The following is a 17,673-nucleotide window of genomic DNA, read 5'->3' as shown; positions in this document are numbered from 1 at the left end:
GGCTAGAAAACGGTGGTCATTTTGTGAAAATCACTTATTAGAGAGGCACGAGAGTGAAGGCAACTGCTTGATCTGCTGGTGTCTTAGAAAGTCTGATCCTGTTCCTTGTTGAAAGAAATATGACTTTGCGGTTCTGTTTCGTAAACTGTACTAGATTCAAGAGTACATAATATGAGCCTCTTAGCTCTGGTGATAATAAATTCTGTTGGTAGCCTTCTATCAAAATCAAATTAACAAATCTAAATTATGATTTGACTGTAATTTCATTGCTAAGACTGCCAATTAGCATCAAAACACTTCCTTAAACTCCTTGTTATTTTATGTAAAGTGACCGGTATGGTAAACATGTTTGATGAGGTAATGAGCTGAATACTGCAAGAATACATTTTGAAGCTTTGAACTGTGACCTTTTAGCAATTAAAGTTAATTTATACTTTTTGTGTGAGGGCTAATCTTTGTTCTGTGGTAGTCTTCCATGGAAATTTTTATACTACAGACTTACGCAATGTTTTATTGATCAGATATTTAACAATTTCTATTTATTCAGCATTGCAAACAGCTCTGGGAGGTGCCAGGTCCCCAGAGTGAGAATCTTGAATCAGTGCTTGAGACTGTTCATGTGAGGGTATTTCTCTTGGGAGCCTGTGTGTGTACGTTTGGACGTAACTGCATTTTGACACCTTGAAAATAAGCTAAAAGAGTCAAGACTGTTAGAATGGGAGGATCTTCAGGGCTTTTGTGTAACAAAAGATATATGAGAAAGCATGGAAAGTGATGGTAAAGGTTTGCCAGCAAATGGTTTTTGGTCTCAAGACTTCAGCTGCAGAAGGGGAATAGTCACAGGATGTTTCAGAAAACAGTTGATTCTTATGGACTTTTAGGCAGTTTATATTTGGATGACCTCTTGGCTGCCAGGTATAGGGTGGGGTTTTTTTGATTTTTTTACTTTTCTATTGGTGGAAAATATCCCTACAAATCCTTAACATGTCAGGTACCAGTCCAGTATTAAGCCTGTTAGGCTAGAATTGCATCGTTGTGATTCAGGTCATCAGTGACTGGCAGATACCATTCTTAAGTCATCTATTTGAGGGGAGGGAGGTAGTTTCTATATATATGCCCTAAGAATGTAATTCCCCAAAGAAGAAACCTGGAAAAACGGTTCTTGGGACGCTGACATAGCCTTGTGTACTATTTATTTTCATGCAGAGCCTACTCTTTTTTTAAAAGCTTTTATTTCACCTGCGGACCTGTGTCAGCAGAGTTTGTGGTGACAATTCCTGGCACCTCGGTTACAACGTGTTAATTGTGGGTACCTGCTCAGAGCTGTGTGTGTTTGTGAATGTCGGCAGAGCTGGTGGGAGCTCCAGCCTGTGGTGTTTAACGAGCCAACATCACCTTACGCAAGAGCTGAGCTGACGTTGCACCTTCCTATGGCGGCTGCTCTTAATAAACCCCTCACTTAAAAGATTTAACATCAGTTTAAAAGTTGGATGGGGAACAGTTTAGGGGTTTTCTTGTACGGAAGGACACTAGTTATGAAAGAGCAGCAGCAAGTCTTTAAAGAGACTTTTACTCGTACTGGATACGTTGTTAGAAACAAGGCTCGGTCTGCAGTAGTATAAACTGAACATGACTGTAAACTCCAAGAAGTGCAGGGTATTAAATTTATTAATGCTTTGAAGAGGAATTTTTTTAAACTGCCTGGGTATTTATTTGTGACTGTTGCAGATTTCACGGTAGCTGTGAAGCTACTTGTATGTGATATGCTCCAGAAAGAGTAAATAATTACACTTGATACCTTCAGGGCTGTGTTTTAGTAGCAGAAAACTGACAAGCAAGAAGACCTGTTGTGTCTAATTAGTGGAACATGCTCCTTCAGTGCAAATAATTCCCGTTGTTATTAGGGCAATATTCCCAGTGCTGCACTCATTGCTATTTCTTGTGTAAAAAACCATCTTTTTAGTACATTGTTGGTAGAGTCAATCCAGCAATAGGCCAGATGTGTCCTTAGTGCAATTCATGGTAATGCCCTTATTTGTGGGAGCTGAATGTACAGTGAAGAACATGTGTGTTGTTTCACTCTTTCCTTATGAATTTCCATATTATGGTCACTGGCAATCATTTGTGTGGAAAGAGGTAAATAAAGAGCAGCATTGCTTAAATGTGGATGGAGAAGCAGAACAATGAGTGGAGTTTTTCAGCAACAGTTGAAGGTCTGCACTGCTATTAGACTGCACCTCTTAAACCATCCGTTGCTAACACTAGTTTTATTTAACGTGGACACTTTCCTCCAGGGAATAGAGCAACCATAGCTCAGTTACTGTAATCATTTATTGAAATGTTGCTTTCCTTTGCTACAAGTCTAAGCTGAACTGAAATTGCTGAACACCTAGCAATTGGGTGTTTATATTACACTCAGCCCACCTTTATTAGACTAATCATTGTATCCCGTACTGTTACGGCTTTCTTTATGACTCTACATTTATTTTCTACAGGAAATGGTTTTGTGTTCTGGGTGGGCATCCCCTACAAAAGCTGTAAACTTAACTTTTGTTTGTTTAATCAATACAACAGGCTATTTCCTAGAAAACTTTTGCTTTTTAAATGTTTTCGGTGTCTTTTCATTTTGACCTTCAAACCTCTCTTTTTCCAAAACTTGAAGTATTTTAACAGGGCATGATTTGCTAGATGTGAATTACGTTAGACTTCTATGCACAGTGCTGGATCAGAGGACTACAGTTTCAGAAGTTGGTATTGAGGTCTGTTAAAGTACAACTTCCCGTAATGACAAACTTAGGACTAAATGTTTAGTAGAGGCTCGGGGGAAGGTCTACCTTATTTCCCAAAGACTGACATGTAGGGTTTTTTCTGAGCACTATTTTGTGTTCCATTTCTATAAATTTTACTGCTGCTCTCTAGAACACGTTAGTAACTCCAGCCACTGTGTGTTATCGTCACCTGCACCAGTGAACTTTAAAGGGCAAGCTCTATACCATTGGTGTTTCCTTGGCTTAATAGTTTCGAATCATTATGAAACTGAATATGACACACTTACTTTTTAATAAACAGGTCTAATCCTGCAAATCCTCCTGCAGTGAGAGAGCTGGAAGCGCACTTGTCTGCATACGTTGAATTTTGTTCTTTGTATACCATGTCCTCCCGAGTTCAGCTCTTTCTTTTGGTTTATTCCTTTTTATTTGGTCCATTCACTTTCCTGACACTGTATTTTATTTTTTTTTTTAAACTCTTGTACGTGTTTCCTGCTTGTCCTTCCTCCCTGCGTGTCCCTGGCTTCTCTCTCTCGGGGATCTTGTTACCATCACTGCGCTTGTGTTTTCCTGTCTCTCTGACAGTTGCTCCCGGTTGCCGCCAGGGCTGATCCAGCCGTTCTGTTCTTTTTCCTGCTCGAGTTGTCTGCTCTTGTGAAGGCAGGGAGAGTTAGTCCATGTGTACTCTTTGGCACATGGGGTAGCTAGCATGTATGTGAGGTTAAAAAATAAACAAAAGAAAATAAATGGATAACTTGTCTACTCTTTCATTTGGCGCTACAGAGGCAGTTACCTCATATGGCACTTAGCAAAGAACATAGGGCTAATTCTGTGTTCTGCCTGTACGCAGAAATAGCTGCTGTTTAGTGGCACTAGCAAGGACAACTCTAAAGCAGACATCTGCTTGTTTTTTCCCAGTTTGCCTTCCATAACATTTTCCAGTAACTCATTTTGGGAGTTCTCCTTTGGGAGAAGGACAATTGTAGTTTCCTTGTTGGACAACTATACTTGAGATGTCATTTTTTCTTTAGATAATTAGCTAGTAAAATAAAAATAAAAATCCTGATGTATTGGATTAGTGTCTTGTATTTCTTAATGTGATGGGGCGAGAGTGATGAAATTTGCCTCCCTTAGAATAAACTGTTCCATATTCTACAGCAGTTGTTGAACAGAGGATTAATATGCAGATCTATGAAGATCAAGGTTTGTACTCTATAGTCTCACAGGGACTGGAAGTACTTATCACTTGGCTCTAGGATCTGATATGCTAAGGAACAAGATTTGCCACTTAAATAGGCAATTAGTTAGCAATTAGTTATGTAAACATAGTAGTTATCACCTACACTAAATACATAAAGGTATGTAATCCCTTTAAATTGAAATACTAAGTTTTGCTTTGGAAAAACACAAGCAGCCTCGGGGTTGTTGAGAATTTGACATGCTTGTTAGGAGCACAGCCGCTTTCTCTGAAGCTACTAAATCCCTTAAAGTGTCTAGAAGAGAGAGAGAAAAATTGTTTCACTTGAAATTCCTTTTTATTCACAGAAAAATGATGAAAATGGGAATTGCTCCGGTGAAGGTATTGAGTTTCCAACAACTAACTTGTATGAACTGGAGAGCAGAGTTTTAACAGATCACTGGTCCATACCCTATAAGCGGGAAGAGTCTCTAGGCAAGTGCCTAATTGCATCCACCTACCTGGCAAGACTAGGTAAGTTCTCTTTCTACACATAGAAGATTATCTGTTCAGAGGATTTCATAGACAGTTTGGTGGGCAGTTACATCTTTCATATTAATCTCGCAGTTGTTTACTTAGCACCCTGCAGAATGATCATGTCTCTGTGAAAGTGGTTAACAGTAAGCTATTCTGCCCGATGCTGTAAAAAGAATGTCAGTCTCTTTTTTTTTCTCTGAAGTTATTTGTTTACTTAAGCTTTTTTAAAACATGCAGCACATGGTTCTTTATGTTCTAATGATTGTAGGAATTACTGTTTTTCAGAGCTGAATTACTGACTCTTTTTTCATTGTGCTAGTTATTTTCCATTTGTAAAAACAAGTTGTCATCTAAATCCACGCTGTACCACGCTTGTGTAACTGGTTGTTTTTCCCTAGTGAAATGCTTATACTGCATTAGACCTGAATTTGGCTTTTCTGTATTCAGTACTTTGACTGGGGTTAAGAGTGTTATTGAGGCATCATGCCCAACAACTGGTATATAATAAGAGTGCGAGATAGTTTTTCCATCATGCCTGATGGCAGACTAAAGGGATGTTACAATCTGTTGAAAGAATGGAAGTTGGTAGGTGGTTCTGGTTTCTAACCTGTGTTAAAAGTGGGTTCTTAGGTTTGGGTGGAGGCTGTGAAGCACCAGAAGTGATCTGAAGTTAGTATAAGGTATATACTTTGAAGGGAGAAATACTTCTGGTGCTAATAATGCTTGAAGAAGTTGTAAAAGGTGGAACATTGAGAAACTTCTTATTTCTAAAAGGCAAGTTCTCTTGACTCACACTTTACTGTGGCTGAAAGAGTATGCTAGTTATGAATGAACAGTGGCACATTTATTACTGCTGGGTTTGGTTGGTGTTCTCAAAAACTTCCAATGAGCTCCCTGAGGTAATCTTAAAATTTTTTTTTCAAAAAAAACCCCACTTTAAAAAAGCACTCTCCTTTCTGTAAAGGTCTTTCTGATTCTGATGAGAATTGCAAGAGATTTATGGACAGATGCATGCCTGAAGCATTTAAAAAGGTAAGTAGGTACCATAGACCAATGTTTCTTTGTGGTGTTCGTGGTAGAAATAGTGGTTTTTAATCCAGACTTCAGGAACTGTGGTAACCACTGCGTGTGTTCTTAGATTAAAATCATTATTTTACTAGATTAAAATCATTCAAAGTCCCAGTTCTGCAACTCTGGCCAACTCCAGCACATAGTTGTGGGTTTGTTTTTTTTTTTCTTAAATGAAGGGCTCTATAGTAATTAGTGGAACCTGAAGACAGGCTTAAAGACCCTTTGATACAGCCATTAATGGCAAGTTCAGAATCGGATTTTCTTTAACTCTCTTCCTTCTGCTGCTGCTTTGGAAGGTTGCTAAATTCTTTCTCACCTCTTTGCATGATCTTTTAGAATTTGTCTTTCCCCTCAGTGCTTAACGCCTAATGTGCCTCTCTCACTGTTCTTCTCTGGGTTATTGAGCATTTTCTCTACAGAGCTTCAGAAACCAATGTACTTCCCACTGTTCTATCCATTTTGGATACTGCCTAATTTCTTGCCCAGTTTTTAGACCATATGCATAAAATATATACACACCTCTTAAAAAAGTTACTTCGTCCTAATCTTAAAATACTAAGAATATAAATATATTTAAGGAAGATAGACATTTAAGGGGAAAAATTCTTTTTCCATTTAGGTATTAGAGTAATAACCTTACATATAATCTTTAAAATCACTTGGTATTTTTTTCCATATTAAATAAACAGTGTAGATTTCTATAGATTTTCCTTCTGAAGGAGCAATCTAAGTTCAGAATGTGCTGAATTATGTTATGCTGAAATATTTGCAGGAAACTATTGTTTCTTCAAATGGTACAAAAAGTAATTGTATTTAAAGTATTAAGCTTTTTAACTGCTTATGTACAGACAGAGCTAGCAGAAATTAAATGAAATTTGCAGATGGAAGCTTCATGTCCTTTATAAACAACCACATTAGACCAGATTTAAAGAACATGTTTCAGTAGGTGGGAGGGCAGCATTAAATACCTCTCTCCTCATGGTACGTGTTCTTTGTTTTCCAGTAGAAACTGCTCAGAAAGTGTGAATTGGTAAATGGTTATTAGAGCTGAATCAGTGCAGGTTTGTGGCACACCTACTTGAAGATTTAATAGTTGTGGGCTCAATCTGCAAACAAATTAGTTTCATATTAGTTGCTCTTTGCAAAGGTTACAGTCTTTACTAGTGCATGGAAATGGAAAACAGTTTGCTTTGCTACATTTTATTTTCTGTCATAAACTGTGATTTAAGGTGTTCTTGAGTGAAATTACAAATTTAATTAACTCTTAAGCCATTAGTGCAGGCAGAGCATCTGAAAAACGTGCCAGACAGTGTTTAATACGCTCTAAGGAAACATTTGCTCTGAAAACAGTCTCAGGGGTTGATAAATTTCTCTTGTTTTGTGATTGTGCTCACACTTTAAAAAAAAAAAAAATTGTTTTTTTAGCTGTTGACATCCAGTGCTGTTCACAAATGGGGAACTGAAATCCATGAAGGAATATACAACATGCTGATGCTGCTAGTGGACCTGGTTGCAGAAAGAGTCAAACAAGATCCTATTCCTGTGGGCCTGCTCGGTGTACTTACAATGGTATTTGACTCTTTAATGCAGTTTCTAGTATTTGGGTATTTGGCATTTTGTATTTATGCTGCTGCTGCGTTTTCTAACTATTTAAGTTGTAATATATTGTCTTAACAATCTGCAGCCATTGCTTGCTGCAGATTTTTAACATCCCGTATGCAATTGATAAAGGGGTGAGTGCTGTTCAAAGCTGTCGTAAACTAGCACACTCAAAAAAAGCCAAATATCAGCTGTCACTTCACTGTTTATTTTTTTTAAACTGGTACTTTGAGTTCATCTCCCCCTTTATACAGATATCTGGCTCACATGGGTATTGGATACTCTCTATACAGAATAGAAGCTTGAGAATGCTTTATACGGTGAGAACTGAGAGGCAGAAGTAGAGGTTTTCTGTTAAATGTTATTTTTTGCTACATACTTAACTGTCAAATGCTCAACTGAAAAAGTCAGACGTTATCAAGGTAAGCTTTCAGACTGGCGTAAGCCATGCTGTTCATTGCCACGGTCTTTTCTTTCAAGGCATTTAACCCCGACAATGAGTATCATTTCAAGAATCGAATGAAGGTGTGCCAGAGAAACTGGGCAGAAGTCTTCGGGGAGGGGAACATGCATGCTGTCTCGCCCATATCCACGTTTCAGAAGGTGAGCATGGACATGCACTAAAACCTTTTTTTAGGGTAGATGTGTTTGAGAAACCTGTTAATCAAACAATCTTATTTATAACGCAAGGAAGTTTAAATGTGTCACCAAGAATTACAGCAAATAATATGTTCGTCTGTAGAAATGAATTTGTCCTCTCAAATTGTCCCAGATCTCTATTAGAGGCTGGATTTAGAAATTGGTGGACATTCATGCCTAAAATATCACAACAATCAGACAGGTCTGTTGTATCCAAGGACTGACATCTGTTTGGCTGTTGAATGTGAAATGACCAGGATAAGTCAAAGTGTACGGTTCTAGCAGAGAATTCATGCTTTTCTGGCAGCCAAGGATAGGATATCGTCAAGTCAGACACACTGGCAAGGAAGCAGTTTTTGAGGTTTATGCTGTCTTGTCGCAGTTCTTCCAGACAGGTGGGTCTAAAAAAGGACCCTCAGTGGTGTTGATCTCTCCTTCAGGAAACAAGTTTGTGGTAATAGAAAGAAAATACTACGTCTGTTGCTTTAGGAAAGGTTCTTTAGTAACGTTCCATGCTGCCAGTGTGCTATAAATACAGTTGTTGATGAGTCAGCAGCCACAGTGCATACTGTTGCCACAGCACATGGCCAATGATGTCAAGCAGAGTCCAAAAAAGGATGATGCTAATGAGAACCTCCCAGATCTTAGTAAAGGAGCTGTTACAAACGCATTGCTATTTTCTTTGAAATAACAGCGCATGCATTTGGGGTGGGGGTTAACGGGCTGAATGTGTCTGTCCAAATCTCTGTTTCAGAAGACAAATGTTTAGCAGCGATTGTTGCAGCTACTAATTTGTTAATGTTTTAATTCTTCAAGGAACCTCATGGGTGGCTGGTGGATCTGGTAAACAGGGTAGGTAAATGTAAACCAAGCAGAATTGTTATTTCTCATTTGAATTCATTTGGCTTCAGAGATAATTTCTTCTTCTCCCCATCCTTGTTTTTCAACTCTTCACTTTTGTGACAACCACAAGCAAATAGTTTCAGATCTTAATCCTGCCTACATGTAGGGAAGGGGCCTTGCTAAATAAATCTTATTGAGTTGCTGCCCTTCTCCATTGAGCACCTTCACTCTAACATGATAGCCATGACTAGAGGAAGCCAAGAGCTCAGCTTAGGCTGCAGTGCTGTTTCCCAGTCAGCCATGCTGGGCCAGTCAGCTCTTGCTATATGTGATCTAGCTTTCTTCCCTATATCCATTTTTACCTAAGACCGAGTTTTTAGCTTGATGTTTAAACTGGTAGCAGGTAGTATAATTGCATTTCCCACTGTGTCCGCAAATTCCCATGAAAACATCAAGCTTATGTTGAATGTCGTGTTCCACAGTAAAGGATACTTGTGGGCATCCCAGCAACTCTCAGTGGAGTATTTTCTATAATAACTTATTTAAAAGGTAAAATACTGTAGTTCACTAACATAATACTGGTTATTTTATTTCAGTTTGCAGAGTTGGGTGGATTTTCAGCAATTCAGTCCAAACTCAATTCAGAAGATATTGAACTTGGGGTAAGCTAATCCTCTGTCATGAGATTTTTCTCTTTCCGTTACACACTTCATGTAGAACCAGCAGCGTCCCCTTTGGCCTCTGGTACCTTCGCTTTTGGTACCAGAGCAGCATTTCCATAGAGCCCTAGAGAAGTGCAGTCAGGCTGGAGGTCAAATGAGGTTGTGCAGTAGAATCCTGACTGAAGAGCTTTTGAGACACCACAGAAAAGAGGAAGGGTTAGTGTTCCTTTCTGGCTAACGTTCAGCCTCCCAGTTAGACATCAATCAGTCTTGTTTCACTGTAAATTCACAAGTATGTCCCTGGTTTTCTGTTTACTTCAGCTGTAGCTGCATTTAGCTGCAAGCGAATTGACTTCTGTCATTTATTATAGAAATCATTGTTTAAGGAACAAAAAAATCCTTAGGAAAACAGACTGTCTAATCTTAAGCAACTTTTCAAGAGCTGTGTCTAGAAATTGACTGGTTCAACAGTTCTAAGCTATTTTTGGTGACAAAGCCTAACTTGTTTGGTTTCAGCTTCCTAAGCTACATTCAGGAGACTTCATGATCTTTCAAGGTTTGAAGAACAAGGAGGCTAAGGGAAAACCTTGTCATTTAGAATCTTGTCCCTCAGTGTAAAATCAGTGTGCTTTCAGTAAAATGCCATTTGGAGAAAATTCAGCTTCTTTTCCTGGGGTATTGATACTTGCTACCTTATAAAGAGATAAGCTCATGTATGAGCATAACAGAAGAATAAGGAAACTCAATGTAAATCCTGATAGTGCAATAGAAACTTTGACTTTCTTTAATGACTAATAACTGCTTGCTTAGAAAGGAAGTCTGGTTCAGCATCACTTAATTTAGGCCTTGGATTGCAGTGGTGCACACTCAGTTTCACAATTCTTGATCCACTGTGGGAAGAAATCAATTTTGGTATTATGTATTGGCAGACAAATTTCTTGATAAGTTTAATTTTTTGGTGATAGGTATCACTTGAAAATCATAGAATAGTTTGTGTATATAAGACCAAATATAGTTTGGATAGCATAGGTATATAGCTTGAGTATAAAGTAAGTAAGAATAAAACCATGCATTGAAGAGATTGTGACGTGTATGACAAATTTACAAAAGCTTTCTCCCACTTAATGCTTTGGGTGAGAAATATACTGTATAGCTTTAACCTCAAGACTTGCATTCACACTTCTTATTTCTGTAGAAAGCAACCAAAATATGATGTGTCGGTTTACTTCTGTGACTGAAACAGGATTAGACAGAAAAGACTGAGCAGAATGATGAAAGGACCAAGATGAGTGAAAACTGGGAAGGCATTTTTTTATTTCAGGCAAAAACATATAACACATACTGTATGCCATAGAGTAAATCTCTTTCCTGAACTACGTGTTGTTGTAAAGGAGTTGCACACCAAAATCAATTTGTAGCAAATGCGTGGAAGTTATTGTATGAGATAAATAATAATTACTCGCCTTCATTTGCCCTTTAAGGTATAAATCACTACCTCTGAAAAGATCTCTTATATGTGCACCTAAATACTTGCTGTATTTCTTTCAGGCAATCTCTGCATTAGTTCAACCATTTGGAGTTTGTGCAGAATATCTTAACTCTTCTGTAGTACAGGTAAAATGCCTTTGTTACAAGTTCTTTTCAGCAAATAGAAAAGCCTTGAAACGTGATTGTAGTAGTTTGCTCAGGTTTAGATGGAGCCCTCTGTGTTAAAGTAGATTTTGGGCAGTATGGTATCAGAAAGACAACTACATGAGAACCTGTTCTTTTTACCGTAGGAATTTGAAAAACCAGAGGACTGAAAATTAGTTTACAGCTGTCTTGGTTCAAAAGTCACTTTGCATAAAGTACAAGAATCATTTTGAGCATCCTGAGGGTGATGGGTAGAGGGCTCAGCCAATGTTCAGATTCATTTTCTAAGCCCTGTGATCTCTAGTCACTTACCTACATCTGCAACAGCGAGAAGCTTTGCTGCTGCCATTAGTAAGCTTCATCAATGTAAAGCACGTTGGGAAAAGAATCTATCTTGATGGATGGATTTTTGTTTTAAGTTTACCTTTCTGACTGAGGTCAAGCACATGAATATGAAAGTTTACACTGGAAAAAAATTGTGGTACAGAAAAAAAAAAGACACATTTCTATATGCAAATATACCCCAAGCTTCACACCTACACTCACTAACTAAAACTATCGATTTGATAAGTGACTGAAAGTGTTTAAAAAGGAGGCAGTTTAGAAGCCGCTGGGAGTCAGAGAGCTGTATGCATCTAATAACTGATGCTTTTTGAAAGATCTGTCTGTTTCTTTTTTAAAAAAAGAAAACTATTATGGTGGTCTGAAATGGCTTCTTGCTCCAATTGCTTCTTTTTCTGGATGTACCTAGCAGGATAGTTTTATGTATGTTGTAGGTGTTGCTTTATGTCTAAGATAATTATGAGCTTTCAACTATGTATTTCACTTTGCTGCAGCCAGATCTTTTGAGTAATGTAATTGATTTCGGGAAATGTAAAATGATTGTCGTGCCTTTTCTTACATTCTTTAGCCCATGCTGGATCCAATCATTCATAAAATGATTAAATATGTACAGAATGTAGAAGAGAAGGACTTGAAAGACAAGGTAATGTTTTATATATTAAATACTTAGGAAGAATTTACTGGGTGTCTTGGAAATGCTGGCAATGTAGACTAGAACAATAGCTTTATTTTCACTGGCAAAAATCCAGCCTGTTCTGAATTCTGACTGAATGACATAGAACAAAATACATTTACCCAGTTCCATTCGATACCCTTTTTGGTAGATACCTGATGTCATGACCGTTTTTACAATATTTTGTTACTGTTGCTATCAAATATGGTTTTATTGAGCCCCTTCTGAAGTGTACAGGATGCTCATTTCTCTAACTGACTTGAAGATGCTTACTATGATGAGGTCTGTTCAATTCTTCTAACTTGCGTACATACAACGGTTGCATTAGCTGTTTGCTTCTGAGAATTTGGTAATTGTTGATAAAACATCTGTGTCACTTGTGACTACTTCCTGTATTACCCAGAATGTGGCATTCGGTTCTATTAAATTTTTGAGTGTTGACCTTTTACTTAGACTTAAATCGTTAATTGTAAACTGGAAAGTGTGCATAGGTTGTGTGACTCCAGAGGAGTGATTTAGTGTACCAAAGCTGTAGCAGGGGAGTCTACTTTAACCACAAGTTGTGTTGTCTTAGAATTTCTTTCAGACGTATATGGTGCTGCATTTCATAGATTAAACACTCTATTGGGTCACTAAACCTTCTCTTTGTGAAAAATCACTGAAGTCTTAAACAGAATAGCAAAAATAGCAATGCTTCCATTTGTCCCTTTTTTTTGTTTTATTTCAAACAGAGACTAGTCAGTATTCCCGAGCTCTTGTCTGGTATCAAACTGCTGTGTATGCGCTTCCAACCTGATTTGGTAACGGCGGTAGATGACTTACGGCTGGACATTCTGTTGCGCATGTTAAAATCTCCTCACTTCAGTGCAAAAATGAATTCCCTCAAAGAAGTAGGTTTGCTTTTCGTATGGGCGGGTGTACGTGTGTGTGTGTGTGTGTGTGTAGGTGGGATGGGTTGTTAGTAAGTCATTGAAGCCACAGCCTTAAAAAAGAGATGGTGTGGCATTTCCTGACAAATCGTGTTGCCTTGGCGAAAGCTTAGTTTGTAATAAATACCAAAACAAGTTAATGTGACAAGAGTGGTTTGTAAGATTAGTAGCCACTGCACAGACCTTGGCCTCCTAATTAGAAAACAACTAGACATAGTTTGAACCTTTTCTAAGAACTGTAATTTCAGATTGATTTATAAGCAATGGTCTGTCCTATTCATTGAATATTCACTCTGAGATAAGCCTGGTAATTGAGAGCATCCTACGGGACATCCATTTCTCTCCTTACTGAGAGAAAAGGGGAAAAAAAACCCAACCAAATGGGACTTAATCCTAGATTGATGTCTCAGTCCAGTTAGATCATTACAGTATATAATTGTATTTTTTTATTATTATGGTTGTACATGGACACTGTAGTAGCACCTAGGAGCTAAAGTTTATGGACCAGGACTCTTTATGCTAGAATCTTATATCTAATTAGAAGAAGAAAATGGCTTATTTTTCATAGGAGTTGTCGTTTAAGTTTAGAGTTGTTCATACATTTCTTCCTTCAAGAACTTGTACAATTTCAATGTAAAAAAAAAAAAAAGGCATGTTTTTAGTATGCAGACATTATAAGGTGTTTTAGAGTCCCTCTTTTGTGCTTTCCTCTTCTTTTATTTATGGGAAAATTGAGATGTTAAACCTCATTGCTGTTTGGTTCTTAATCATAAATGCTATGTATCCTTGATGAAGTTATAAAAGTGTGAATTTTGAAGGCTTTAGCAGAAATGTACTCTTTCTCCCTCGAGTGAGGAGCCTGTATCGGTTCTGTATTGGATAAAAAAATAGGACACTGATTTCAGCATAACAAGCAGAAGCCTGAGATAACCTACTTCTGCTATATCTGTAGAAATATACCTGGCAGCTTTCCTGTGTCACACTGGGAATAACCATCTACTGCATCAGTGACTGATGACAAGGAGGTGTTTCTGGCTACAAATTTGCCTTTAAACAGCTTATTAAAAAACAAAAACAAACAACAAAAAACCACAACCAAAAAAACCCAACAAAAACAAACAACAACAACAACAAAAAAAAGAAACCCACAAACCAAACCACAAAGGAAAAAAAAAAAAACAAAAAAAAAAAAACAAAACACAAAACCCCAACCAAACAGGGGAAAAAAAACCCAGACATCTCCCGTGCTCAAAATATTTCAGGATTCACACTTAAGCTTCGCAGTAAGCCTTTTAAATACATTTCATTGTGTGCATGTGTAATGGATGTGGGAATCATTGTTATAATCTCACATTTTGCAATTTCTAGGTAACGAAGTTAATAGAAGACAGCACTGTATCCAAGTCAGTGAAGAACGCAATAGATACAGACAGATTATTAAATTGGCTAGTAGAAAATTCTGTCCTGTCAATTGCTCTAGAAGGTAAGCACTTCCACAAAGACTTTTGGCATGCGCTTTAAATATCTTTAAAAAATTTTCTCTGTCCTTTTCAATACATTTTAATGGAACGTTATTAACAAAGGAGTTCAAGGCTTTTGTCGTTTTCAAAACAGAATAAGGAAAACCCTGCAAATTCTGCTACTGTCATCTAGTCCTCTGTTTGGCATCCGTGCAGATGCCTCTTGCTGTACCTGGGGCTTTTACTCTCAGTTTATCTTTGTATGTTGTTAGCCCCTAGAAAAGAGAGAAAAGAGCTTTTTGGGTGTTTCTCCAAGTAGTAAGGTCCTATAGGTGTGAACTGCTATCGGATGTATGAAGTGAAACAAAACAAAAATGGAAGGAACCTTTTCTTTTTCTTTGAACGGATAGATTTGTCTGTAACAGTAAAGAAAGAATTTTCAAATGAAGGTAGCTGATCTTGTCCCTTTTAAGAGAGCTTGTTTATTCTTATGCATTTAATTTATCTAATACTGTTTTAAATATATTAATTTAGTTGCCTTTGTTTCCTTTGTTTCATAGGTAATATAGACCAAGCGCAATACTGTGATCGTATAAAGGGAATTATTGAACTGCTGGGCAGTAAATTATCTTTAGATGAGCTCACTAAAATTTGGAGAATTCAGGTAAGCAATCAGGACTAGGCAGATGGTGCATTAGTTTATAATGTAGGCATCTCTTTATTGCAAAGTGGAGGTGTTGAGATTTTAACGGTATAATTAGCACAAAGGTTTTCTTCTACTTCTTCCTTTACCGTTTAAAACCAAGTGTTCTGGCAATTTCTTGTAACGCAGCTGTTAAATCTTATGACGAAGTTCAGTTCTTTGCAACAAGTGTTAAGGGGCTGCAAAAATATTTGACTTGGAAGAAGTTGTCAGCCTGAAGTAGGTGATGGAGTGTTTGTCTAGACCAAAGACTGTGCCTAAGGATATTAATTTTCATGGCTGGAGGTATAAATTTGAATGCAGCTTACAGGCTGACTTTAAAGAGAGTGGGCTCAAATTGTACAAATTCCCATTTAACTTCCTGTACATACATATAATTGAATGACAAGTCATCTTTTCACATTCACCTTATGTATATTCAGCTTATTGCTGTGTAGGAAAGGTTTGACTGCTTAATGCAAATGACATGTGGAAATTTTGACCAGAAACATAATCTTCCACTGCAGGAAATCATTTTCTTCTTTGCCCAAATGTTGAAATTCTAGACTAAACTCATCGGAGGCTGTCAGATCTGCAGTATGTGCGGGCATGGTAGCAAGTCTTGCGTGCTAAGTGGAGCAGAAGTGTGATTCTAGCTTGCTCACTTTTATTCTTTAATAAAATGCAATATTTCCTCCCCGCTTCTGGCTCCTGTTACCATGGTGCTCCCATCAGTGTGGGAGGAGATTTTTGTATTGCTCACTTCTGAGTAAAGCCTTAAAGAGCGTCGGAGATGGAGCACCACATACATGAACTCAACCAGGCAACACGAGTGTCGATGCCTGTACTGCTGGCCCCACACCTTACCGTGGTATGTGCCATTGCAGCATCCTGAACCTGCTGTAGTAATGGCAGACTAACTTGTTCTTTCCCACTTTAGAATTACTTCCAAAGACCTCTCTGCCAGTAGAAAGAAGAGCACAGTCAGTTATTCTCACCTTGTGTTTCTAATATGTCAAAAGCTGATATTCTTTCTCATCAGTATGAAGAGTAGGATAATGCTTACATGAAGGCTTTTCTTTCTCTCATTTGGGATAAAGACCCGCCTTCATGTGTTTTCCTTCCTCTTTTCAGTCAGGACAATCCTCCACTGTGATTGAAAATATACATACCATTATTGCTGCAGCTGCTGTGAAGTTTAGCTCTGATCAGCTCAATCATTTATTTGTCCTAATCCAAAAGGTAAGTTTTCACCTGAATTTACTTTCCTTAGGGAGAGAATTGGTGAGATGTACTATGGATTGGCTATTCAAGCAAATGCCTTGATTACATTTACATTTTCTCTATAAAAATATAAAATTGGCTATAAAATAACACTTTTAATACTGATATTTTTTTTTTGTTAACCCAAAAACCTCATCTGCTACTGGTACTCCTAAATGACTTAGATTTTAAGTACATTATATAGGCAGTGCTAAGGTACTTAAAAAGTGGGATTTTTATTATTATATTTGAAAAAGAGTTGGGCAAATTAGTTCTGTGACAAAAATAAGGAAATATGCATTGTGGAAACATACTGGTTTGTATTTTGGTTTTCCTGCAGTAAAACAATTTTAGATTGTATTTCTGTGTACACTTGAGACTTAACAGACTGATGGTGCTTGTTGCTGCAATAGTAAATGTTATTTCTTTGCCACACAGAGCTGGGAGACGGAGAGTGATAGAGTGCGACAGAAGCTGTTGAGCCTGATAGGGCGCATTGGTCGAGAAGCACGGGTGGAGACAACCACTGGGAAGGCATGTGAATGCAAAATAAAATTTTTCATTTTGGCTTTTTTTTTTTCTTTATTAAACGTTGGGTTGCTAGTCTCTGTACTTCCTAGGTCCTAACTAATCCTGCACTTCTTCCTTTAGGTTCTGGAGGTACTTTGGGAGCTGGCTCATCTTCCAACGTTACCGTGTAGTCTTATTCAGCAGGCCTTGGAGGAACATCTGACAATCCTCAGTGATGCCTATGCAGTGAAAGAGGCAATCAAAAGAAGCTACATCATCAAATGCATAGAGGATATTAAGAGGGTTGGTTTATTATTTTATCTTTTCCAAAATTAAATGTTTGTCTAGGCTTGATGTTGCCCTTTCTTTCAAGATGCACAAATTGTGTGTCCCATCTGTAAGTTCTTACCTTGGGGAGTCCACAAGAGGGGTAGGCTTTGTGTGAGCCAGTTCGTTGACCATGAGACTCATAGTAAGTCTCTTGCCTTTGTTTTAAGCAAATTTTCAGCACAAGGAGTGATCAGTTTATGGGAAACTACCAGGATGGGCCCAAGGTTAGAATTTGCAAATGGAACCACTATAAAGGTATGTCAGTATTTTAACCGTCCCTTTCACGTGAAAGCCTAAAGTGGTTTTCTTTGAGTTAAGCATGTGTTCCGGCATGGCCATTAAGTCTCAAAATGCAAGTCAATATTTAAATCATAGTAGTTTTGTATTTTAGTAAAATACTTAAACTCTTTTCATCTAACGTAAAGAAGCCATTCCCGCAGCTGCCTGCGCTGAAGTGTTTCCTGGCAGCAGCAGAGATGTGCATGGCTTAAAAGACTGCATATACTCTCTCCTGCACTGCTCATACAGCAGGTGGTTTTTCTTGACGGCTTCAGGA

At 37.9% G+C, this 17,673-nt stretch overlaps 1 protein-coding gene across 2 annotated transcripts in view; it reads left to right on the top strand.

The window, feature by feature from the left end:
• Positions 1 to 17,673, top strand: part of USP24 (ubiquitin specific peptidase 24) — a 66,225-nt gene that overhangs the window by 8,945 nt on the left and 39,607 nt on the right. For both annotated transcript variants that reach the window (XM_074152369.1, XM_074152368.1), the window contains exons 2-15: positions 4,314 to 4,479; positions 5,447 to 5,514; positions 6,979 to 7,122; positions 7,633 to 7,755; positions 8,608 to 8,643; positions 9,231 to 9,296; positions 10,845 to 10,910; positions 11,839 to 11,913; positions 12,675 to 12,833; positions 14,241 to 14,355; positions 14,893 to 14,996; positions 16,149 to 16,256; positions 16,716 to 16,811; positions 16,929 to 17,090. In XM_074152369.1, coding sequence (XP_074008470.1) covers positions 4,314 to 4,479; positions 5,447 to 5,514; positions 6,979 to 7,122; positions 7,633 to 7,755; positions 8,608 to 8,643; positions 9,231 to 9,296; positions 10,845 to 10,910; positions 11,839 to 11,913; positions 12,675 to 12,833; positions 14,241 to 14,355; positions 14,893 to 14,996; positions 16,149 to 16,256; positions 16,716 to 16,811; positions 16,929 to 17,090 — 1,488 coding nt within the window. The remainder of the gene's footprint in view (positions 1 to 4,313; positions 4,480 to 5,446; positions 5,515 to 6,978; positions 7,123 to 7,632; positions 7,756 to 8,607; positions 8,644 to 9,230; positions 9,297 to 10,844; positions 10,911 to 11,838; positions 11,914 to 12,674; positions 12,834 to 14,240; positions 14,356 to 14,892; positions 14,997 to 16,148; positions 16,257 to 16,715; positions 16,812 to 16,928; positions 17,091 to 17,673) is intronic.

Source organism: Numenius arquata, chromosome 8, assembly GCF_964106895.1.
Source record: "Numenius arquata chromosome 8, bNumArq3.hap1.1, whole genome shotgun sequence".
NCBI lineage: Eukaryota > Metazoa > Chordata > Aves > Charadriiformes > Scolopacidae > Numenius > Numenius arquata.
This window is presented reverse-complemented; position numbering and strand designations above follow the sequence as displayed.